The sequence below is a fragment of the Antrostomus carolinensis genome, unplaced genomic scaffold (assembly GCF_000700745.2).
Source record: "Antrostomus carolinensis isolate BGI_N321 unplaced genomic scaffold, ASM70074v2 scaffold4240, whole genome shotgun sequence".
Taxonomy (NCBI): domain Eukaryota; kingdom Metazoa; phylum Chordata; class Aves; order Caprimulgiformes; family Caprimulgidae; genus Antrostomus; species Antrostomus carolinensis.
Genome location: NW_010287613.1, coordinates 3,148 through 25,621, shown reverse-complemented (window position 1 = coordinate 25,621; position 22,474 = coordinate 3,148). Strand labels below are relative to the sequence as shown.

Genomic DNA, 22,474 nt, shown 5'->3' with positions numbered 1-22,474 from the left:
AGCAAGCCTGCCACCACAGGAAATTACTGCAGAAATCAGCTGTAGACCACTTTTTGAAGACTGTTTGAAAAGTCCCTGTGACCAAATTGGGAACCCTGGGTTCTTCTGCCTTCCCCCCACAAAACACTACACCCCAGCTACCTACCTTGCCTCTCTCTTGAGGATGGAGCCTAGCGAGACCTGACAGAAGGGCATGAGCGTCCTTGTCTTGCTGCTCTAGTTCTGCTGCCTTCGCATCAGCACATTGTTATTGATAATTCATTCACAGGAGGCTTTGACCCTCAGAGGCAAAGCCCAGGCAGGCAGCCTGCATGATGAGCCTTTCTGCAGGATGGCAGCCTCCAGCAGGGAGGCAGCAGGGATACATGGAGGCAGCAGTATCCTCAGCTATGGCAGAAGGCTCCAGCAGACCTGTCCCTCAAAGCTCTCCACACAAGAGAGCTTGACGAGCAAGAGTGCTGCTGAAGCCCCTGAATCAGCCCAGGTACTGTCGTGTTTTACATGATCCCAGGTGACTAAAGAAAGAGTTCAAGAAAGGGTGCATGCAAAACTGGCTCATAACTATGGCAGTCAGATTTGCTTGCTTCCTTTTGTTTTGCAGATTTGCAGTAAGACTTATGACTCTTCTCTGAAGAGACTTCTGCTTATTTAGGCGTTTACTGCTGGATTATCACAGCAGAGGGAGAGAGACTGGATAGACTGGAGACAAGATTAAAATGCTGCTCATCATTCTCATATTTTACAGAAGGGCTTGAGTTAATGGTGAAAGATCCATGATTTATACAATCATAAAAAAAATGTAATCACAGCGAAAAGGTAATCTCATTTGCATGCTAGATGCTCAAATCAACCATTCTGGTTCTGCAGATCTAAAACGAAAGTAAAGCAATACTGTTGGCCAGCCAGAGATGCAGGATGAAGACCTCGGTAGAGGATGGCAGGTATTTACCGACACATGCAGGATGCACTTCTGATATGACAATTAAAATTGTTTTTCGCAAAAGAAGCTGCCAAAGGAGGTGGTCTTGCAGTTCACAGTCCCATATCCCTCTTATCTGAGAAGCCACTGCAGCACAGCCACAGGACAAGTTGATTCATCAGGGCCATCCAAGGGAATATCATTCCTCTTTCACTCCAGGGTAAGCCTGCCGTTTGATCAGTCCGATACGCTGATTCATACTGAAGCTGCACAACTGCGTATATTTGACCTTATCAATGTTTATAAATACCTAAAGGGTGGGTGTGACCAGTGACAGGACATGGGGCAATGGGCACAAGCTGGAACACAGGAGGTTCTGCTTAAACATCAGGAAAAACTTCTTTACTGTGAGGGTGACAGAGCACCTGGACAGGTTGCCCAGAGAGGTTGTGGAGTCTCCTTCTCTGGAGATGTTCAAAAACCACCTGGATACAGTCTTGTGCAACCTGCTCTAGGTGAACCTGCTTTGGCAGGGGGACTGGACTCGATGATCTCCAGAGGTCCCTTCCAACCCCTACCATTCTGTGATTCTGTAATTCTATATCCAGCTCACAAGAAGAACTTAGACCTCTGGGTAGGGCTAGGAAGAGATGTGGGACAGCCCTCTCCAATGGCCATTTACCTTAGATCACTTTAATTGAAATACAGAACTTCAGCCTTAGATGTGAGAAGGCAAATCTGCCCAGGTTTTATCATCACTGAAGATACACAGGGTTGTCTTCTCTGAAATGAGACTCACATAAGGATAGTAGTAACATTCACTCCCTCATCAAAACAGCTCTTTCTCCTCATCCGCTGCTCTATCACTCTTTGGTCCTGCTATCAAAACAGAGACCAAACATTAATTTAGCCACCTCATCCACAGCAATGCAAGTGCCTCTGCACCAAACCTCCCAATGCATTTGGGCCTGGGAGAGTGAGGCACAAGTAGGACTAGAATTAGGAAACATTATTTTACTGCACAGCTATTTTATGTTTGTCTCTCACTAGCAAGATACACCTCTTTATTTGGGAGCTGCTACTGCTGCTCTGCAATTCTTATTTGCATGGCCAGCAAGTCGAGGGAGGCGATGCTGTCCCCCTGCTCCACTCTGGTGAGACCCCACCTGGAGTACTGTGTCCAGTTCTGGGGTCCTCAGCACAAGAAAGACACAGACCTGCTGGAGCGGGTCCAGAGGAGAGCCGCAAAAATGATCAGAGGGATGGAACATCTCTCCTATGAAGAAAGGCTGAGAAAGTTGGGGTTGTTCAGCCTGGAGGAGAGAAGGCTCTGGGGAGACCTTATTGAGGCCTTTCAGTACTTAAAGGGGGCTTATAAAGAAGATGAGGACAAACTTTTTAGTGGGGCCTATAGTGATAGGACAAGGGGTGATAGTTTTTAACTAAAAGAGGGTAGATTTAGACTAGATAAAAGTAATAAATTTTTCACAATGAGAGTGGTGGGACACCGGAACAGGTTGCCCAGAGAGGTGATAGATGCCCTATCCCTGGAAAATTCAAGGTCGGATTGGACAGGGCTCACTGCAGGGGGGTTGGTCTAGATGACCTTTAAAGGTCCCTTTCAACCCAAATCATTCTGTGATTTTACTGTGAGGGAGCTTGGGGCACTCAATACCCTAAACTGGCCTCCTAATCTTCTAGGCCATTGTCAATAACCCCACATGACAGCATCTTTTAAGTCTTTCAATCACAGGCAAGTTAACTGTCTTTTTCAAAAAGCCAGGATACTGCCTGGAACCTGCAACATCCATCTTGAAAGGCTCTGGACAGCCGATGATTCAAGTCATGGAACCACTAAAAATTCTGTGGCCTGCAGCAAAAACATTTTACAAACTAAGCTTTAATTTTCATATTAACTTTAGTGAAAAAAAAAAAAAAAAATTTGAATGTTTTATAGGAGCATCAATTCAAAAGATTATAAATACCACATTCACCTGCATGTGCATGAGTTCGGAAAGGCAGCAAAGAGACTGTCTATAAATGACTATTAATCCCTCAATCATTCAATCAGAACTAAGCAGGTACATTCTGAAACAACCCAAAACCACTTGCCTGTCCCTTACTGAGTATGACAGACCTGACTATCCTCTTAGCATCTCCAGCTCTTTCTAAAGACTTGTCTAATATTACCATTTTGTTAATAAAACATTTTACCTTTTGCTGCTGGTAAAATTAGCAAGGTTAACACAAAGTATGTGATATAAAATGAGTAATGGTATCAACACAGTTTGCATTTAATCGCACAAAGGTAACCTTTTTCCTCCCTCTCAGTTTATGGCACAGTGTACTCAAAATTCAATTTATCCTGTGGCACATCAGTGCATGGCTAGCAAAAATTTTAAAATTAAAGACAGCAAGATTCTTACTGAAACAATAACATGAACAGAGACTCAAGAAGTCTAGCACCAAATAAAAACAAAGACCTCTAAGCAAACAAACCATATTTTGACCCTCAGTGACATTTTGACGCTATGTATAGCCTGGAAAATTCTCTGCATCATAAATACATGTGGCTAACAAGACCTTATTAAAACACTTGTACAGCAGCTTATCAAACCACGTATCTATCTCTACACCTTCTAGAAAACTATGCTTTACAAGAAGGTATTGCAATTAAAATATACATCTAAGAAGCTATATAAAACCCTAACCAGACTCTGCTCATCTGCTAGGCTTACATTCACAATATTTTAATTGCTTGCCAATTAAAAACATCAACACAGATCACCACCAACAACAATCAGGAAACAAATCAACAACAAAGTATTCAAAAACTCTTTTAGATTTCTTTCTAAAGTGATCATCCTTTCATTTCATGGTATTTTCAAAAAGAAGTCATAATGAAAAAACATGTAGCATCCAGTTCACAGATAACCTAGGATTTTCAGAATTTGTGGAGGAAACTAAGAAAGGTTATTCAATCCTTACATGAGAGGAAAAAGAAAAAGTCTTCAAACATGATTTTCATTTTGATTCATTCCAGAAAAACAGGCACCTTCCTATCCCCTGCAGTGATCCTTACCAGGGAACTGGAGCCCCGAGTTCATTACAGCGTATTGATCTGCTAAACAAAGGGGCCCACATCCATCGATCGGCTCCAGCTAAGCCCTGCGCTGCTTGCAAGGCCACGTTTGGAGCATGGCTGTAGATCGCTCAACCAAACAAGCAACACAACACATTTTCCTCCCCAGGTGGACCCAGTCAGAGTGTTCTTCTGTGGTACTCAACAGAAGTCACACAACCGCCTTCAAGTAGACAGCAGGTATCCTTCAAAAACAGCTTTTTCCAAGAACTTATTTGGTCACTCTACAAAAAGTTTAAGTACCATGCGAAAGTTGATAGTCACAAGAACAAATGTTCAGAGCTTGCTTCTTCAGTCTGCTATTAATGTCCTGCGTGATAAAAGGGGCTTCAAAAATGAAGCATCCTTGTGTATGTTTATTGTTTCTTAAGAGGAATACACAACTCAGTACCTTTTCTTTTCATTTGAAACCAGCTGGAATATAAAACACCCAGTCTCAGAGATGGTGGTCACCTAAATCCAGGCTTCATCCCTGTGCTATGACCTACCCAGCAGATCAGATCAGCCACATGAAGATTTGCTGGGATCACAACACATATTTCTCTCTTGCAAAATTAGGTGCATCTTTGCTTTTGCAGGCTTTGCTTCCTTTCAATAAGATGCCCATTGAAGGCTAACAAAATCTTTCATTTTAGTGACTACTTTGGCTTTTTGCATATTCGGGAGGGTTTGGGTGGTTTGGGTTTTTTTGTTTTGTTTTTATTTGGGGGGGTATTGGGGTATTTTTTGTTTTCTTTTTTTCCTCATTGTTATCCGGCATCTATAAATTACAGAGTCTTTGCTGCAAAAATCAGGAGGAAGAAATAACCAACAGATCATTTGCAGCTGTAACAACTGATTAAATCACCTTCTCTGATGAGAAAATGATCTGTTTTTCTAAATAATGACACATATCATTCTTAAATATTTAGTTTGCACTCAAGCATAATGACAAGAGTTTAATTAAATTAGACTTGACACATTCAGAAGCACAGATAGTGATGTGCAGTGTAAGAATTGGAGGGTTTTCTTTTGTTGGTTTTTTTTTTTTGAAGTTTCAAGGTGATACGGACTTTATACAATCCTGGAAAACTTGTCAAATTAATCACAGATAGGCAAAACCACCTGAAACAGAAGATGTGCTTTTTGCTCCAAGCTGTTAAAACTCTTGCTCCAATATATCTCAAATCTGCATAAACACACTTTAAGAGGTTAAAATTTCACTACATTTCATTGCTCCTCTCTTCTAGCCAGTCTGGAAAGCATTGCAATATTGACCTTCTCCAGCTACCTTAATACAAACAAACAATCCCTGCCCACATGTGCTGCCTCAGTTTTCACTAATTTCAGCAGTATTTCTGCTCTTACCTAATAAGTATTTTTTCAACATAAAGTCCTTCAGAAGAAACTGAACCAACCAAGGCTCTTTTTACATAACCTACCAAGCAGCTATCAGTTAGTGGTTACTGGATGCAGACGAAAGACTGGATCTGAACCTCTGACCTCCAAGGGACCTACATTTCCCCATTAGCCATCCCCTGAGAACCAAATTAATCATTTTTTTATGAAAGCACAAATGTACACTAAAGGACTGTAAAGGGAAAACTGTGGTTGTTTGAACAGAAAAGCACATACTGAATTAGAAAGCCTAAGACTTTCACTTATATATTATTTCTATGCTGTAAAAAGCATACTAGCTGCTTTACAGAAAACTCTTCACACACGTGTTTTGGGCTTTGGTTTTGTTTGGGTTTTTTTTTTTTTTTTTTTGGGGGGGGGGGGTTGTAGGGTTTTTTTGTTTTGTTTTGTTTTCCCCCCCCCCTTGAAAACATTGACAATAACCAGCGATGAAAGTTAGATCTATGCAAACAATAATTGGATTTAATGAATGCTCAGCGACAAAAATTTAATTTAGGGAAGTATGTTCCAAAGAATTTTCAGTATAAAAGACGATGCTTAACAACACCATGGACAGCTGATAGAAGGAGCATGTGGGAATGATAAACCCAAATAGCTGACCCAGTGATACAGTCACACTTCCATCTGTCAACAAACAATACCCTTACAGAGCGTAGTTAGCAAGTTATCGAGTGTGTCAATGACAGAGATGCCTTACGGATTAAAGTTTTAAAAGATCCTGAAATCCAGATTTTAATTGTGTGACCTTTATTTACATTTCCCCACAACAGTTCTTATGCCCCAGCTTTGCTCTATGGTTCTCCTGTGTAGAAAAATAAGTTTACAAACTGCATAAGCAATAATTTTAATTATTAACTTAAACATGATCCAAATCCAGGAAAGTCAACAGAATAACTTCCACTGACTCAGCTATGCATCAAATCCTATGTACACAACTAGTTGACAAAACTTGAAAGAAATTAAGACAGGAAAAACCTCATACACACTCAGTATTATGTTACTAATGTTTAAAAGCCACTCACTTGTGGAAGAAAAGAGGTTGTTTTTTTTTTTTCCTCTTTTCAAGTGCTTGAACCAAAATATTGACCTAATGTAACTAGCGAGCCACCATTAACAAAAGCTCCATGCTGAAAAACAACTAAGAGCTTACCCTCCACCCACACATATTTTTGATACAGGTATGCTAAATGCAGAAACCAAAGTCTATTTACATAGATGTTTTGCTTGTATTTGATTGCCAGTTTACTTGTATTTGAATATCAATTTGCAAGCTAATTAGAGAACATTGCTGAGCCCATTACAGAAAAATAGTGCTCCACCATTAACTGCAGTGCTATCTCACTAATTCCTTTAAAGACTGGCTTCAAACACCATCTTCATCTCCATTCAAAACAATTAGTGTACATTTATTTCACATTTTAAACTGTGGAGAATCCAATTTTTAAACACTTTAACAGATTGCACTGCTATTTTGATAGCTTCTATGTTACAAATTATGCTTTTAGGGATTCGTAACTTTCCTATTTAAGAGAATGTTAAACTGGAACTCACAGAGGGTCTTAAATAATTCCTCTTCTCTACAACCTGAGAGGCATGTGCCATTAACTTTCAAAACAAAAAAAACCCCAAAACCTATTTCTTAAAAGGCAGCACAGTGCCCAAGAACGGGCTTGCTCTTGTAAGATCTACCACTGCTCATAGGTCTGCCAAAACACAGCAGACCGTAAAAGGGAAGAGGAGAAATTAAAAATGGGCCAGTTTCTCAAGCTCCGCTGGCAGCTCAGAGGAGGAGGAGACGCACCCGAGCCGAGCCAGGGCCAGCGGCCCTGCTGCCTCGGGATTATCTGCTGCCGGCGGGCGGGTTAACGGGATTGCTCGCTGCCATCTGCAACCCAGCTAAGCACCGCCGGCCCCATTCGCCACAATGCCTGGACGGGGCTGGGATGCAGCAGGCAGCAAGGGATGGGCAGGGAGCTGATCCTCCACTGCCCAATCCTGGAAAAAATTAAAACCACAGGAAGAACTGCACTGAAGGGGAAAAAAAAGGAAAAACAAAACTAACAAACAAACAAAAAACTAACAGAGAATCCAACACAGCGGAGCCTCATTCTGCTATGACCTCCTTTTCTCTCACCACCCCTAACAGCCCCTTTTCTCATTAACTCACTGCTTTTTCCACAGCAGGTCCCAGTAAATTGACAAAGCAAGCTGATCCAGGTGAGAACTAGCCCACGGCAAAAAGCCGGGAGAGTTTCACATCAGATCAGTGATCCTGATCCTCATTCATCCTGCAGCCACCTCACTGTGATATAACTCAAGGAAATAAGTTGCATTTTTGTTATATCTTCTCCTACCTTTATTTAAGGCTGGTATTTCCACATGCATTTAAACTGCACATCTATAATCAAGGCAAGAAACAATGGAAAAACATCACTAGTACCAATTCACCTGTAGCAAGAAGTAGCAGTGGGTTTTGAGACCACTCTGTAGACACTGATGGGCTCCAAGTGCTCAAATGCAATGCTGCCTCCAGAACAGTGGACCAGCCATGATGTGCAGCTACAGGTACTTCTTTAGTGAACCTCATATCCTGGCTGTATCAGTTTATCTTCAAAAGTTTATCTCTTCCTTGCGTATGCTCTGATCTTGGCTGAATACTCAGATAATTGAATTTCTTGCCATTAGTATAAACTGCAAAAAAAATGGGAGATGTGGGCATCATGTTGTCAAAAAGGCACAGCAGCTTTTCCTAGAAAAGCTTTGCAGCACTATCTGCTCATTAACTTTGGTGAGCTCCACTGGGCCCCTGGCATTTCCCTTAGGATGGATATCAGATGCTCATGATGAGCTCAAACTGAATGTCATGAGGAAACCTGAAAGCACTCCAAGATACTTTCCATCCTACCTCATGTGGCTTCTGCCCTCTTCTTTCAAACAATGTCAATTTCTCTGTTCTGCAGTTGTGCAGAACCTCTGTTTTCCTTTCACCCTTGAACTACACCAGGGTCTCTATTCATTCCTCCACCCATTCCAGCATCCTTCATCACCTGGATTTTTCCGCTCCCATCCTTTCCCCAGCCTCAGCCCCATTCTCCGCTCCAGAGTTTCACCCCATTCATCTCCCAACATTATTCTCCTTGGACCCTGGAGGACAAATCACTCAGCTGAGGTATATGGAGAGGAGTGGAAAACCATCTATGTCATGTTAAATTGTAAAGATTTAAAGGGTACCAAAGGCCAGTTACTTCTTCTACAGCCTAATTAGAAGATAATAACAACTCTAGTAATTTCATTTCCATTCGAAATCCGACACTTTTCCCTTGCACCTTCTTCTGACCCTCCTTCCTTCTCAGTTCAGTTTTTTTTGATGACTAGGACATGCCCTGAAAGTTTGGAAGTGAACTCTCCAAAAGTTATAATTTCCAGGTTTAAAAGTGCCCCCATGTTGAGTGTCACAAGTTCAACCAAAAGCAATCAATCTGCCTCAGTGCATTCAACCAAAATCAGAGCAGTTCAAACTGTACTTGGATTTGTTGACTGACATCCAAGTCTTCACCACAGTAATATTTGATTTAATGTAGCCATTAAGTGTTTAAATGCCGTTGGAATTTATCTCTATTTAGTATGGTAATATGTTCTGTAATAAAGGGCATTTTCCTACAATATCAGTTCAATAGGATGCTCTAGTAATTTTGTCTTACGGATTGTTAGAAAGATGACAAGTCAACAAAAGATGTACTGTCGTCTTAAGCGAGAATTTGAATGCATAATTATACATACCATGTGTCTCACATTAAGCTAACACAGATGGCCTCACCCGAGTTTTTGGTCCATGCATTCCATATACCAATCTACCCACATCAAGAACTTTTTTTTCTTTTTTTTTTTTTTTTTTTTTTTTTTAAATGCAGCTGTTACAAGCAACAGCAACTTTTCTTCTACCACTAAATAAATCTCCCATACCTAAGGGCACCTTTGTCTGCTGGGAAGGCTTTCTGCACAGCTTTGCAACTGCCATTCCTCCCCTAGAGCACAGGTCAGCCTTAGAGAAGGCTCTAACTATAGTGATTCTAGGAGAAATAATCTGCCCTTGGGAATCAAGGCCAGATGGCATAGTTTAAAACTGAGCTAAGACTACACTAAATGGTGCTAGAAACAGTATAAAACCTAGACCCAGCTTCGAAGGCAGAAACAAACATCATCTTTGCCGTCCCCTGTTGAGTCATGCCCAGAGCTTACTGGGGCAGCAGGCAACTCAGCTCTCATAATTCATATTTATGCACACAGAAAGGACATTACTTTCAAGATCCTCACAAGTAACCAGCTGAATACAGGAAAAGGGAATAAGTACTAATTAATTCAGTGCATTCCAAGTAAATGCACCATAAACCAAAATGACTATCAGAGCTGGACTAATTAACTAAGATAGTAATTTACACATCCCAGAACGCTGCAACCATTCAGGATTTCTGTAATTTCGCTCTAAGTGTATTTTTCTCTTTATCAAGATGAAGTTATAAGAGCCTACGCTGGAAATAGAAACAGTGTTCCCTTTTCAGGGAGTAAGGGTGAGTCAAGCCTCTTCTCTGGAAAAAGTGGACAGAACATAACATTGAGGATTTTTTTAACTACAAAATATATTTCCACCTCTAATCCAAATATTACATAAAAGGAAAACATACTGTTTAGTTCATACTTACAGGTTTCTTTTAGAATGACTTCTTATCTAGAACTCAAGTGATAAATTTATTTGACACTGGCTATACAAATTGATCCAAATACTACAATTCCATAACAACTTTAGTGTCCAATGAGGGATAATGGAGTTACGTTTCTGAAAAGCTTGTCCTTTGCGCAGTCCCTAGCAATTCTTAACATTTACTAGGTTTTAGCACTGTTCAGTAAGGTGAACATACATTATGTATATTCTAGCATATATTCTATGTGTAACTAAGGACTGGGGAAAAGGGAGTGAAGAAACGACATCTCAAGAAAAGCAATCTCCTGCTTCAGCAAAAGAAAGCTCTGATTTTTGGGGACCAGTGTCCGAAAATATATTAAGAACTTGGTACGTGATTAGATGATGGGCATCATAAAACAGGCACCTTACTAGTGTAGTTAAAGCAAACAGAAGCAGCTCTACCAATCCAGCATAGTAAACTCAGTGCTGATACAGGAGAATTTAGGATGCTGTGGAGTATGGAAAGAGGACAAAGAGGAAAGCTGTTTGAGAAAAGAAGAGGAAAAGGATTTAAAAGGCCTAAGACTGAGAATTGGAATGCAACATAAAATAAATCAACAAGGCAAAGCATCACCAAGTAATGGCATTAAAATTAACTCTGCTTCACACTGTGGAGGGCAAAACTAAACCTACCAAATGTTAAACATTACGAGGGGAAAACATATAAATATATTCCCAACATAAGCTTCTGGAAAAAAAAAAAAAATCTCACTCCCACTAAAGCTTAAAAGAATAACTAGAAAGATGGTGGGGTTTTTGTTTTGTTGTTTTTGTTGGGTTGTTGGTGTTTTTTTGGGGGGGAGGCAGGGAGAGTGAGGGAAGGGTAGAGGAAGAGAATTTCATAAAACAATACAATTGGGAAAAACTGAAACATTTTTTCCCCAGCTTGCCAGTAGCTCATAGAGAGACCCCATCCATCTGAGATTCTTTGGCTGTCTGCCCGGAAGGAACTTGTCAACTTGTCTTTTTGCTTGAGGCAAGGAGACTTCAAAGTGGTTACCATTTTCATTTAAAAAAAAAAAACAAAAACCTTTTTTTTTTTTTGTGGGGAAAGACTAATTGCCTTCTTTGAAAATATGATTTTGCTAAAAACATTTTCCCTGTTAATGTGCACTGGAATAGCAAAGCCACCAGTGCATGATAACATAGTAAGAATACGATTGTGTTAAAGAGTTGTTTATAGACAGGAACGAGACATAAGCCTTAAAAGATGTGCTGCTGTAATCAGTTTTAAGCATGTTATTTTTTTTTTAAAAGGAATTTTATTCTTAGTTGATGATGGGCATTTTCATACACAGAATTACAAAACACTACTAGCAGCAAAAAAGCCAGAATGGCTTCACCTGGGACAGACAGCACCCACATGACCCCCACTATGTCAGGAAGAAACGTTAGTTACTTTTAAATGCTGGGCAATGCCTGAGCACCACATTCCCAGCAACATGTTTCTGGGTTGTTCCAGACCAATTAGTATGTTCAATGGTAAACTACACAATAAATGAGTGGGAACGCCAAAATCAAGTTTTGTCACTCAGTTTGAAAATATCAGAACAAATGTTATTTTCTAAGCATTCTCTGCCTGAAGAGAAAGGGCAGCAGGCACACCACAGCTCTGTTTAAGCAGACAAGATCTTTCAGCAAAAGCCCAAGGAGCAGGAGTGTGAGTTTTACCTCAGATAAAGTGGCTAACCCCCTTCATTTTATGGTTTCATGAGCACTTGGTACCAGGCGCAGAGGAGAGCAGGAGCAAGTGTGCCTCTTCTGGCAACGCTGTCAGCTCGCTCCGGCTTAAATAGCTCATGAAACTGCACTGTTACTCATCCATAATCACCTTATATCTCAATGATCAACACCAAAACAATTTTTTTCTTTATCATTGTGCAACTCAAAGAGCCTAGAAACATAAAGAATCTTGTCTAGACAACGAATTTGCTTAGCAGACAACTAAAATAATGCATTTAATAACAGGACAGACAATGTTAAAATAAAACCTTTGAAAGATAAGAAACCACTAAAATAAATTAGTGGAGTACAAATTTCTAACTTTAAGGTATGATTCTACAAATAACCATCCAAGTAACCTTCCTAGGTGAATGATTTAAGCAAAAATGCATTATTTGTATCTTAAAATTTGCAGGATATAGAACAGAGATTAGATGAACAGGCTGGACATACATATCAAACTGCCACAAGTACTTTTTCCTGGATGAACTACAAAACTGCACTAAAACCAGCACCAGCAAGGCCATTTAATATATTAAACATAACTCCTTTCACTTAACCTCCTCTTCTCCAAATACTGCATCTTACATACGGTTCTCCAGACAGTAACCACATTTTATATGCAGAAACAATTCAGAAATGCTATGCCTGTAAATTTGGGTTAGGCATCTACTACTAGGCGATGGCTGGTGAGTTGTTATTTGCATATGATTTATTTTCTTTTATGTTGGAATATTTACTCCTAAAATACTTAAAAGTACATTAGATTCTAAAAGATATAGAGGTACAAATAACTCCATGGTTTTATCAGTAAGACACTTTTTAGGGGTGCATGAAGTTTCTTTTAGTTGTTTCAGAGATTACTACTTTCTTTTTCCTCCCTTTACAGAAATGAAGGTATTAGTTCTGAGCTCATCTAGTTCCCTGGTGAAAATCACCATAATTTCACTGAAGTGACTGGTACCAAGTGGAAAAACATGTAAAACATTATAAATTAATTCAGAATTAGACCTAGCTTACACATGTTTAGTGACCCGAGCATATTGCATCTTGAAGTCAGACTTGCCAGACTTTGTGCAAGACAAAGTGTAAGACATCAGCTTTGGAGAGCCTTGAAGGCTATAGCCGGTGAAGCCTGTACCAGGGATCATGTGGTGACACTATGCCAGAAGGAAGCAACAGGACATAGACTATATTGCAGGCCACCTCCTACATGGCTCAGTCAAGGCCTACTAGAGTAATTTCCAACTTCTTTTGCTATGCCTTCCCAACTAACTGCATCTCTTCCCCGTAAGAGAGTCCTCGTTTCCTCATCCTGAAACCAAGGGCAGCTATCTTTCTCTTTCCTTCCCTCTGTCCATATTAATAAATGTTAAGCTTTTTCCCTTTTCCAATTTATGGTATCCTGATTGTATTGCTTCACTGATTTTTCACATATTGTGACAACTGAACATGTAGTGGCTTCTCATGCCCTCATGCACAGAAGGAGAAATTAGTAGAGGCTGACATATTATCCTAGCCATATGAATGAATGAATGATTTTTTTTTTTTTTTAAATGTAATGGGAAGAAGTACCACCCTCCCTCAAAAACAAGAACTACCTAAATACAGAAATAGAAAGAGAAACCTCTCCAGAAAATAAAGTATCCTTTAGTGCTTAGTGGAACCCTGCCCCATACTCTAAGGGAAATATTTCTTAGAATATTTTAAAAAACAGATATCCTATGGTACTTTAACAACTGAAAGGCAGAGATCAACAAGTCAAATGATATCTTTAATTTTATTTAAGTTTTGGTGAGTAAGATGGAAACTGAAGACTTTAAGAGAGGCTTGTCCCTCACTGTGCAAGATAAAAGCAAATGAACAAGGCACATAATAAACATACTGTCATTTTCTTAGTCTGTATTTTAAGAAATAACTTATCAAGAAAGCATCACATCAGGTTCAAATATTCTGCAGCTGGCTGAAAAGACCATAAAGCCTCTGTGCTTTTGATATCAATGCACAAAATCAAGGAAAATTAAAGCTTTCACTTCTAAAGCATATTGAAAATCTACAGTTATACGCCTCACTTCTGTATTCATAACAGTATAACCACGCAGTCAGACAGGCAAGGCAACCGAGATCAGAATCAGGCCCACAGTTATCCCTAAGAAGTAAACGTCACACAACTATACTTAACTTGCAGCATCATCTGAATCCAGTTTAATAACCAGAAAATAGGCTTTTGACAACAATAGCATTTCAAAATCACAGAGTAATTAAATTTAAGTCAAAGCTATGCAATGATGGACCGTATGTTTATGTGTAACCAGCAAATTATATGCTTTTAAGCATGTAAGAATTTTCAAAAGAATTAACCATTGCAGTAATTCAGCTGAGTAAATAGTGGTAGGAAACAAACTCCTCCAGGTCATTTTTCAACCAGCCGATGTGATACATACACTGTATGCCTCGTACAGTTTTTCCAATGCCTACTTCCCTAAAACGTTATGCATTTTAATACCATTCAAGGATAAACCAACAGTCATGCCTCACTCACTTCTGAGAAGCAAGGGAAGGGACCCTGTGAATGCGATGAGTAATGAGAAAGGAAGTCAGTCTGCCATCCTACGTTACTAGTTCAGACTCAGTTAAGACTGGTCAGTCATTGTCATCAGATTTGTATGAGCAATGCCAACAGAGAATTAGTGGGCAGTTCACTGCATTTCACAGCTGGTGGGGAAAAAAAGGGGGAGAAATTGCAGAAAGGGTCTTGATTCCATTAAGAGCTAAGAGAACTTTCACAGGACAGGGTAGATCTCAGAACTTGTGTGATCTCCATTTTAAGATGGACAGACAGCATGATCATTAACCAGTAACAAACATTTGATGGTTTCAAGGCGGCATCTTTGGAAAGCACTTTCCTGCTAGCGCTCTGTCCCTGTTTCTGCCCCTCTCTCCAGGTTTGTGCATCACATACCAAAGCAGTTCTCAGTGCTGATGGCTATTGCAGTAGAGTCGTCTGTTAACTCCAATTTGGTGGCAAAGCAAGGAAAATTCTCTTCCCTCTTTATTATTTCCTCAATTGGCAGAACGTTTACTTTAATACATTAATTTCTAAGCTGTCCTTTAATAAAAGGAAAGTCTGTGGTGGTAGAATATATTTCCTTGAAACTGAACAGAAAAAGCTTTAATAACTCAAATTTAAATACACTAAAGCCAATCAATTCATCCTGCATTCGAGTTTCCATTATACTTCTAAAAAAGCATAGAACAGGTCTGTAAAAATATAATTAAGGAGAAAGACTGCTACATGCACCATGTAAAATCAAGACTACCACTTTCACTTCATTTGTTTTGCAGACTCATTAGAATTTTTTTCATTTAAATGTCTCAATCTGTGTAACCATATTTATATGTGAAAGAAACAACAAATTAAATTAAATTAGTCCTTATTTAAGATATATTTGAAACCATCTAAAATTGATGTTCTTAGTCAGTTCTACAATTTCCAAATTAGATAGAAAAAAGAAATTACATTAGCAGTTCAGAAAACAGCCAAATTAATGCACATTTTTACAGATTTTCTACTTCCACGAACTTGTATACTGAAACTTAACTGGTTGGGAAATCTAGGAAAGACTCAGAGCATGTCCCTCTGTGTCCTACAGATGACTACTCTATCTCTGAAAAATAGAGACACAAGAAAGGCAACGAACTGAATTCCCAACCTGGATGACCAAAGGGCAGGTATACTGACTGCAGCACATCCCTGGCGGAGGCAAGGACTTGCACTTGCCAAGCGCCCTGCGAGCTCAGGAGCAGGTCATCCTCAGCCTGGGCACCGTGCCATTCAGATGCAGGTAGGTGCCAGGGTGAGAGCAGCACACTGTCCATGAGACAGCATCAGCACTGTCCTGCCTCTCCTGGCATGGTTCCCACAGAGCTGGCTGTGCTGCGGTCACCGACTGAGGGCTCACGGGCAACCGCTCTCTGGTGTTGCTGCCTGTCCTGTGTCTTGCTTTCCACAGGTGTCCCTCCTCAGGCTGGCAGGAAAAAGCAGTAAGGAAACTATCTCTGCATTAATGTGAACGCTAGGACTAGTGTAAGTGCAGTACTTCTATTGGAGATGTAAAGCAGAAGGGCAATTTTCTTTACCTCATCATCACTTGTACAGGGGCTACAAGTATAGACCGATAATATACATGTGTAACATCAGTAGCAGTAAGAAACACTAGTGTGAATGCTGTGCTGAGAGAGAGAATTAATGGACAATCAAGGATCACAACACTCAGTATTTTCACATTACAGTCAAAGGTGCATGTGCGAGCAGCACTAATGCCAACAGATTTTCCAAGTCCTATGACAGTAATCAAAAAATAATCACAGAGCAGCTGACGTTCTCTCCTGCAATAGTTTGTGCCCTATTTAAGGATGCAAATCCTCCAGAGTGACTTATGGTTACAACTAGAGGAAATTTAAAAAAATCAAAACATCTTTTCTAACCATACCGTTGAGAAGAGGCTGTCCTCCGTGTACACTCCTTGACACCACTGCACTGTGAACATCTTCAGGAAATCCAGTCTTGCATGACAGATCTTCACAGGTTGCTTTTATCGGTGCCTGAAATGCAAGACAAAATTTATGTAATACTCTCAACCCTCATTCACTGGAGAAACATTCCAGTTGGCACATACTCTGTTTTGCTGCTGTTTCATACAAGCAGCATCTTTGTTTCTGAAACAACTGCAATTAGGATTGGGAGGGCAAAGGGTTAATCTTTCTGATAACTGGAATGGAAGGAACAAATCCCACTTGTCTGGTAAGATCTAAATAATACACAATCTTGATTCTTCTGACAACTGAACATTTCCACTAAACCAGCCATCGAGACTGAAAGGGAACAAAAACATTCCTTCCTCTGGAAATAAACGTTGCACAAAACCCATTGGCAACTTTTTCATAGCCAGATTGCTTGAGAGGAACGACTTCAACCACCGATTTAAAATGCTTTATTTAGAGTATTTCTATGTAACCAGAACAAGTAAACTAAGATAAAATGCTACATTTGCAGTAACTTAGCAGAACTTACATTTGTGTTAGCATCCAAGCAGATACCATTTAAAGCCAAATGTTTCCACCCCAATCTCCTTCCATTTCAAAGGGATGTTAAGTTAAAAGTAGAGCAGCTCATTATTGAATTTGCACAAAAAGGGAAAAGCCGAGCCCCTGTAACTTTGTTCTCTCACTTGTTAAGAAAGTTTCCGCTCAAATCATGTTCTTAAAGAGTTTCATAAATGTCTTTTTATTAAGAAATATAATACAGCATTTGGAAACTCACACAATCTCAAACACGCCTACATGCCAAGTAAAGGCCTATCCATGTGCATGCCCAGATGTAGTATATGGTCTTTGACAGCATGAGCAACTGTGCTGCTATATCATATCTAAATCTGATCAAGACTTAAATTAGATTTCCTTTTTTACTTTCCCACATGGGCTTCCATCAAGCAGACCTACTCAAGGCCATGTAAGCATGTCTGCATACACTTGGCAAAGAAAACCATAGAGGAAAAAGAAAAAAATGGATGGAGAAAGAGGAGATTATGATGTTACACCCGTTTACCACAGCAACCTCAGGGAAAAAGAGCAGGGCAGAGGTTGGACAAGAGCATCTCAAACCAACAAGGGTTTCCTTAGGGAAGTGGGATCGAGCAGAATTGTAATCTGTCCACTGACACGTATGATCAAGCTCAGCATGCCAACCCCTATTAGAATGAATTTATCACTAACACAAGAAGGAGGCATTTCTAATACACTGCATTTCATTTACACCAACATGGTCCTAACTAAGCAGCTTAACATTGACACTAGCAAAAAAAAAAAAGGCAAAAAACAACAACAACAAAAAAATCCCATCACCTTAAAATTTACAATCTAGTTCCCAAGTTAATGGACTGTCCAGGTAAGTACCCAGTAAGAGAAGTGGGAATTATGAAGTGCCAGGTTAACTTAAACTGTGGTGTGGATTTAATTGTGACTTAAGCACTACACAGGTATCTCACCTGTGTAAAATTACTTATATATTTTAAAATGTTTATATAGGGACCCTAAAGAAAAAGCAAACATAAAGCAACAGTTTAAGCTACCACAGGACTAAGTTACCTGCAAAGCTGGAACTCGGATCTGTAGCTAAGCCCCAACAGTCCATTCACACATTGAGTTTTGAAGATAAAAAGTTGATTATGATTCCAAATGCCAGTTACCTCATCTTTAGAACTCAAATCACAGGTTTAGTAATGTAAGGTTTACATAATTCGAACAAAAATTAGTAAGACTCATTTAAACTCCTGTACAAAAAAGGTGACCTCAAAGCAAATGATGTAGAAGAAGAAAAAAAAAGAAAAGAAAAAAAAAAAAGATAGCCTTTCATGGTATCCTTGAAACAAAAAGGTCCTGGGTGGGCAGCTGAAGAGATAGCAGGATTTTTAACAAGTCTGCACTGATGCGCCTGGGAATCTTTCAGCCTTTCCAGCAATCTGTATGTACTAAACAGCTCTTATAAACTGAAACAATGCCCACTGAAACAAAGGCTGGGGACATGAATAGAGAGCCTTCTTTATTCTTTCATTTGCAGCCATCAATTTTATCCAGAAACAAAAGACTGTACTCTGCTCTCCAAAAACAGCCCTTTGTAAAGCTTGTTTGAGAATAAAAACACAAGGGAAGGAAGAATTCAAATTTTCAGCAATTCTTAATCGTCCCATGTTAAGCATTTTGAATTAAGTAGAAGTTGTAGCTTCAGACACACTGGGTCATATCAAGTTCAGCCTAAGAGTACTGCAAGCATACTGCAAGTACATAAAGCATTTTAACTCTAAGCAAAAAAGGATGCTGAAATATTTTTATCCCCTTACCTGGGGCAAAAGGGGAAAGCTAGTGAAGATTATGGAGCACATTATTGTAATTTACAGGATTTTGTGTGATAAGTACAATTCCCAAGACTATTTCAAACATAAGATAGTATTATTTGTACATTCATCTACAGAAGGACACTACTTAAAAACCTATATTTTTAAGATGGAAAGCAATTACCTTAGCTTGTACCCATATAAAACCTATTTAATGAAGTTATAAAGCTTTGAACAAGCTTAGCACTTGGAAAATTCTCCTCAAGTATTAACAGACTTTGCTAAAGCAAAATAGGGTGACTACTGAAAAACTATTCCGCTTTCTTCATTCTTTATGGATAATTTAGTCATTTTTAACTGCAAAATGTGTAAAGAGCATTACTATCTCCAGATGCTAAAGAGCTAACACCTAGTCAAACACGGTGTCAAGATCATGCATATAAACTCAGTATTGTAGATCTGAGATTAAACTCAATAGACAAACTGCAATTCTGAAGCAACATGATGTAAACTAGAAGTCCTCTGTCAAAATTATTATTCAACCAATTAAAAGAACTGGCCATTTCTAAATACTTATGGCAGTTAAGCCTGCAGTTTTCATATTCTGCTGCTCAGTTACTTTAGCTTCATATCTAAGTATGTACAGTGGTTTCATTTCAAAGTTGCATTCTAGCTCAATTTGAAACAAACAAAAAACCCCCAAACAATCACCTGTTAAAAATCTCAACTTCATAATGCTAAAGGATTTGTGTTTAAATCTTTTTTCTAAACACCACCAGTAAAAGCCTTCCAATAACATAGGCCTCACACTTGTGAAAAGATTGCAAGTTAAAGAATAAAGACAGACAGGATTGCTTCACTAGTGTTGACAGTTCTGGGCAAATACCTCTTTCCAATTTTCATACTTTCTAAAAAGCACCCATATTTAGAATGCAATTCTGTAAAGAAACATCTATCTAAAAATGCAAGCTCACCACACAACTGTAGAAGCAATTTTGTATCACAGCAGCATCCTGAATTTGCAGAATTGGGCTCTTTAACACAGCTCTGAAACAGACCTGATCTCATTCTCTCGGCATACACCATACACTACTGGAGTTCATTAGTAGCTATTAACCTGAAATATCAAAGTCTCTGGTTTCCACTGCACGTACTACTATGTTAGATTTCTTAATATTGGTTGTACCAAAATGCAAGGGAAGTTGGTATTGAAAAACTACTTTCTTTTTTATGCTCAAAGTAGCTTACTCGTATAGGAAAATGAGCCTAGGTAGTAAAGTGAGAAATGGAGAGGTATGCATCAGAGAAAATAATCATATTATACAGTTATAATTGGACATTGTACAGCTGCTAGTTGCCAAGTCCAGGGCATTACTGTGTGAAGCTCAAAACGTCTGACATAATTATATGTATGACAGAGCAGGAACAGGGTATTTGAGTTCTCCCTCCTTAATAACCAACATTAATTTGCAATTATGACAGTAATATTCAACTTAAGCACAGATCATAGAAACATTTGTGACTGTGTTTAAAGACTGGGTGTTTCCTCATTAACTTAAAGGCCAAGATGGTACTAAAAACTTATTCACAACTCTAGGGATTTTTCTATCCATTTTTAGTTTTGTGTACATACATCATCTGACACAGCAGGATATGCTGTACGAGGTGGGTCTTACTTTTTAATGAGCTTCTACTTACTACCATAAGGCATAGGAAAGATACTCTGCAGGATGACAGACACTCCTGAAATGCTTTAGATGCTAAACTTGAAAACATTTAGCAACTCCTTAATCTCTGACTTGCTGCAAAGAAGAGCTGCAACAGTTTATACCCCCACAGTATTCAGTAGTCCAGTGAATGTAGGTAAGTACAATTTGTTTTCAGCTGCAGATTGCAACTGAAGTACAGTGCCTTTCATTCAAATTGTTCTGGAAACCAAAAGGGTCCAAAGTGGGTGCCAGGCTACATCCTCGCAGAGGGCATTCAGTTACACCAGAAAGGGCTTTCATTATGCCATCTTCACTTCTGGTTAGTACCCTACTTCATGAACCAGGAGATTTTAGATCTGAAAATCCAGTTTCTTAAACCAACACTTAAAGCTCTCAAACACTTTCCCAAAATAACAGGATGTGCAACCTGCATGCTACTATCCAGTTTAAAATGAGGCTTTAAACCACCACTGGTTACTACAGGTTACTGTAGTTTTACAAATTAGAGAATCTCCCAAACCACGTTTGTAGCCTTTTCTGTTAACTCCAACTGAGAGACAACGGGGACTCTGCTCATTTGCTTTACTAAACAAAGAGACATTTATTGGCATATCTGAGACAGCACAAAGCAGTAACTCAGTTTGGGCTTTCCCATTTGACTAACTAGGAAACTAGGAGAACATGGAGTGCTGCATCTTCCAAGATGTGCTTCTTCAGACAAGCCACAGCTCCTATCACAGAAGGACATCCTAAAGTTTCAACTGCAATAACAAAACCAAATGGACTGAAACTCTAAGTCACATTTAATTATATATACACATATAAATATAAAAAACCCTATGTTTGATCATACATTCTCATTTCTCTAAAAGAGGAAATGACCTCTCTCTGATTTGATGACAGCCATTGTATTACTCAGGTTAAACATTTCTGCCCATGGAAACTGCCGCTTAAGTACAAGAGGATGGGGATTTTCCCCAACCTCCCGCGGAGGCCTTGCAAAGCCTATCTGGAAGAACACTTTTGGGGGATCACAAAATTTTAACTGTGTCTTCAGCTGCTGGGTGATAATTATATGCTAATTATAAGGAATGGAGGAGTCCCTAGAGGAGTCTGTTGGTAAAAATATATTTTTTAAATATGTCAAGGAGTGCCTAAAGGAGAGGATAAACGCACCTTCTGGAAACATGATATTTAATTAAATACACAAATACTGACTAAAACCACATAGTTTAAGTGAAATGTTGAAAAGATTCGGCAGCAATATACCTTCGTCTTGGAAGGTGCTGATCCCGTATCTGTTTTCATAAGCAATTTAAAACCAGAAAGCCTAATTTCTCCTCTTTATTCAGATGGAGCTCCCATGATCTTTCCATGAGAACTACAGGATCGCATATAACCAAAGTTTTCACTCAAGTGAAAAAGGTCCCTCTCAGATCACTCACAAACTATAAACACACTTCGGTAAAATACAAATCCTCACTAAACTCATCCTGAGTACAACACCTTTTTTGCTCTCAGGGCTCACCTCCCCATATGCCAGCATTAACTGCCAACCAGTGAGTCTTGGCTCAGTGGTAGGTGAGAAGAAGTACTGTTATAATTATCGTTGTCAGTATTCCTTCCGTTTTCATCACCCTCCACCTCTGATATGTCTCATTGTACCTTATGCACAACTAGTGCCACTGGGTTAGTGGAAGAACACAGGATATTCGGTAAGGATACTATGGGTTCCTCCTGTGCTGTATAACAAAAAGCAACTTAAAAACCCCTGGGAACATTACATGTTCCATAGCCCTTGGGGATCAGACTCCTGTTCTGTATGTGTACACTGTTTGAAATAAATTAAATTTTCACCTTAATGGGAGCAGTGCTGAACTACTGAACCTACTGCAAGTTTCCTAAGCTCTTTTTTTCTTAACCTAAAAAAGTATTTACAAAAACAGTGAG

The 22,474-nt window shown here is 39.3% G+C and overlaps 1 protein-coding gene across 1 annotated transcript in view; it reads right to left on the bottom strand.

The window, feature by feature from the left end:
- Positions 1–16,527, bottom strand: part of CDH2 (cadherin 2) — a gene marked incomplete at its 5' end in the record, with an annotated part of 106,315 nt that extends 89,788 nt beyond the window's left edge. The window contains one exon of the mRNA XM_029083856.1: positions 16,416–16,527. Within this exon, the coding sequence (XP_028939689.1) occupies positions 16,416–16,527 (112 nt within the window). The remainder of the gene's footprint in view (positions 1–16,415) is intronic.
- Positions 16,528–22,474: the final 5,947 nt, after the last annotated feature.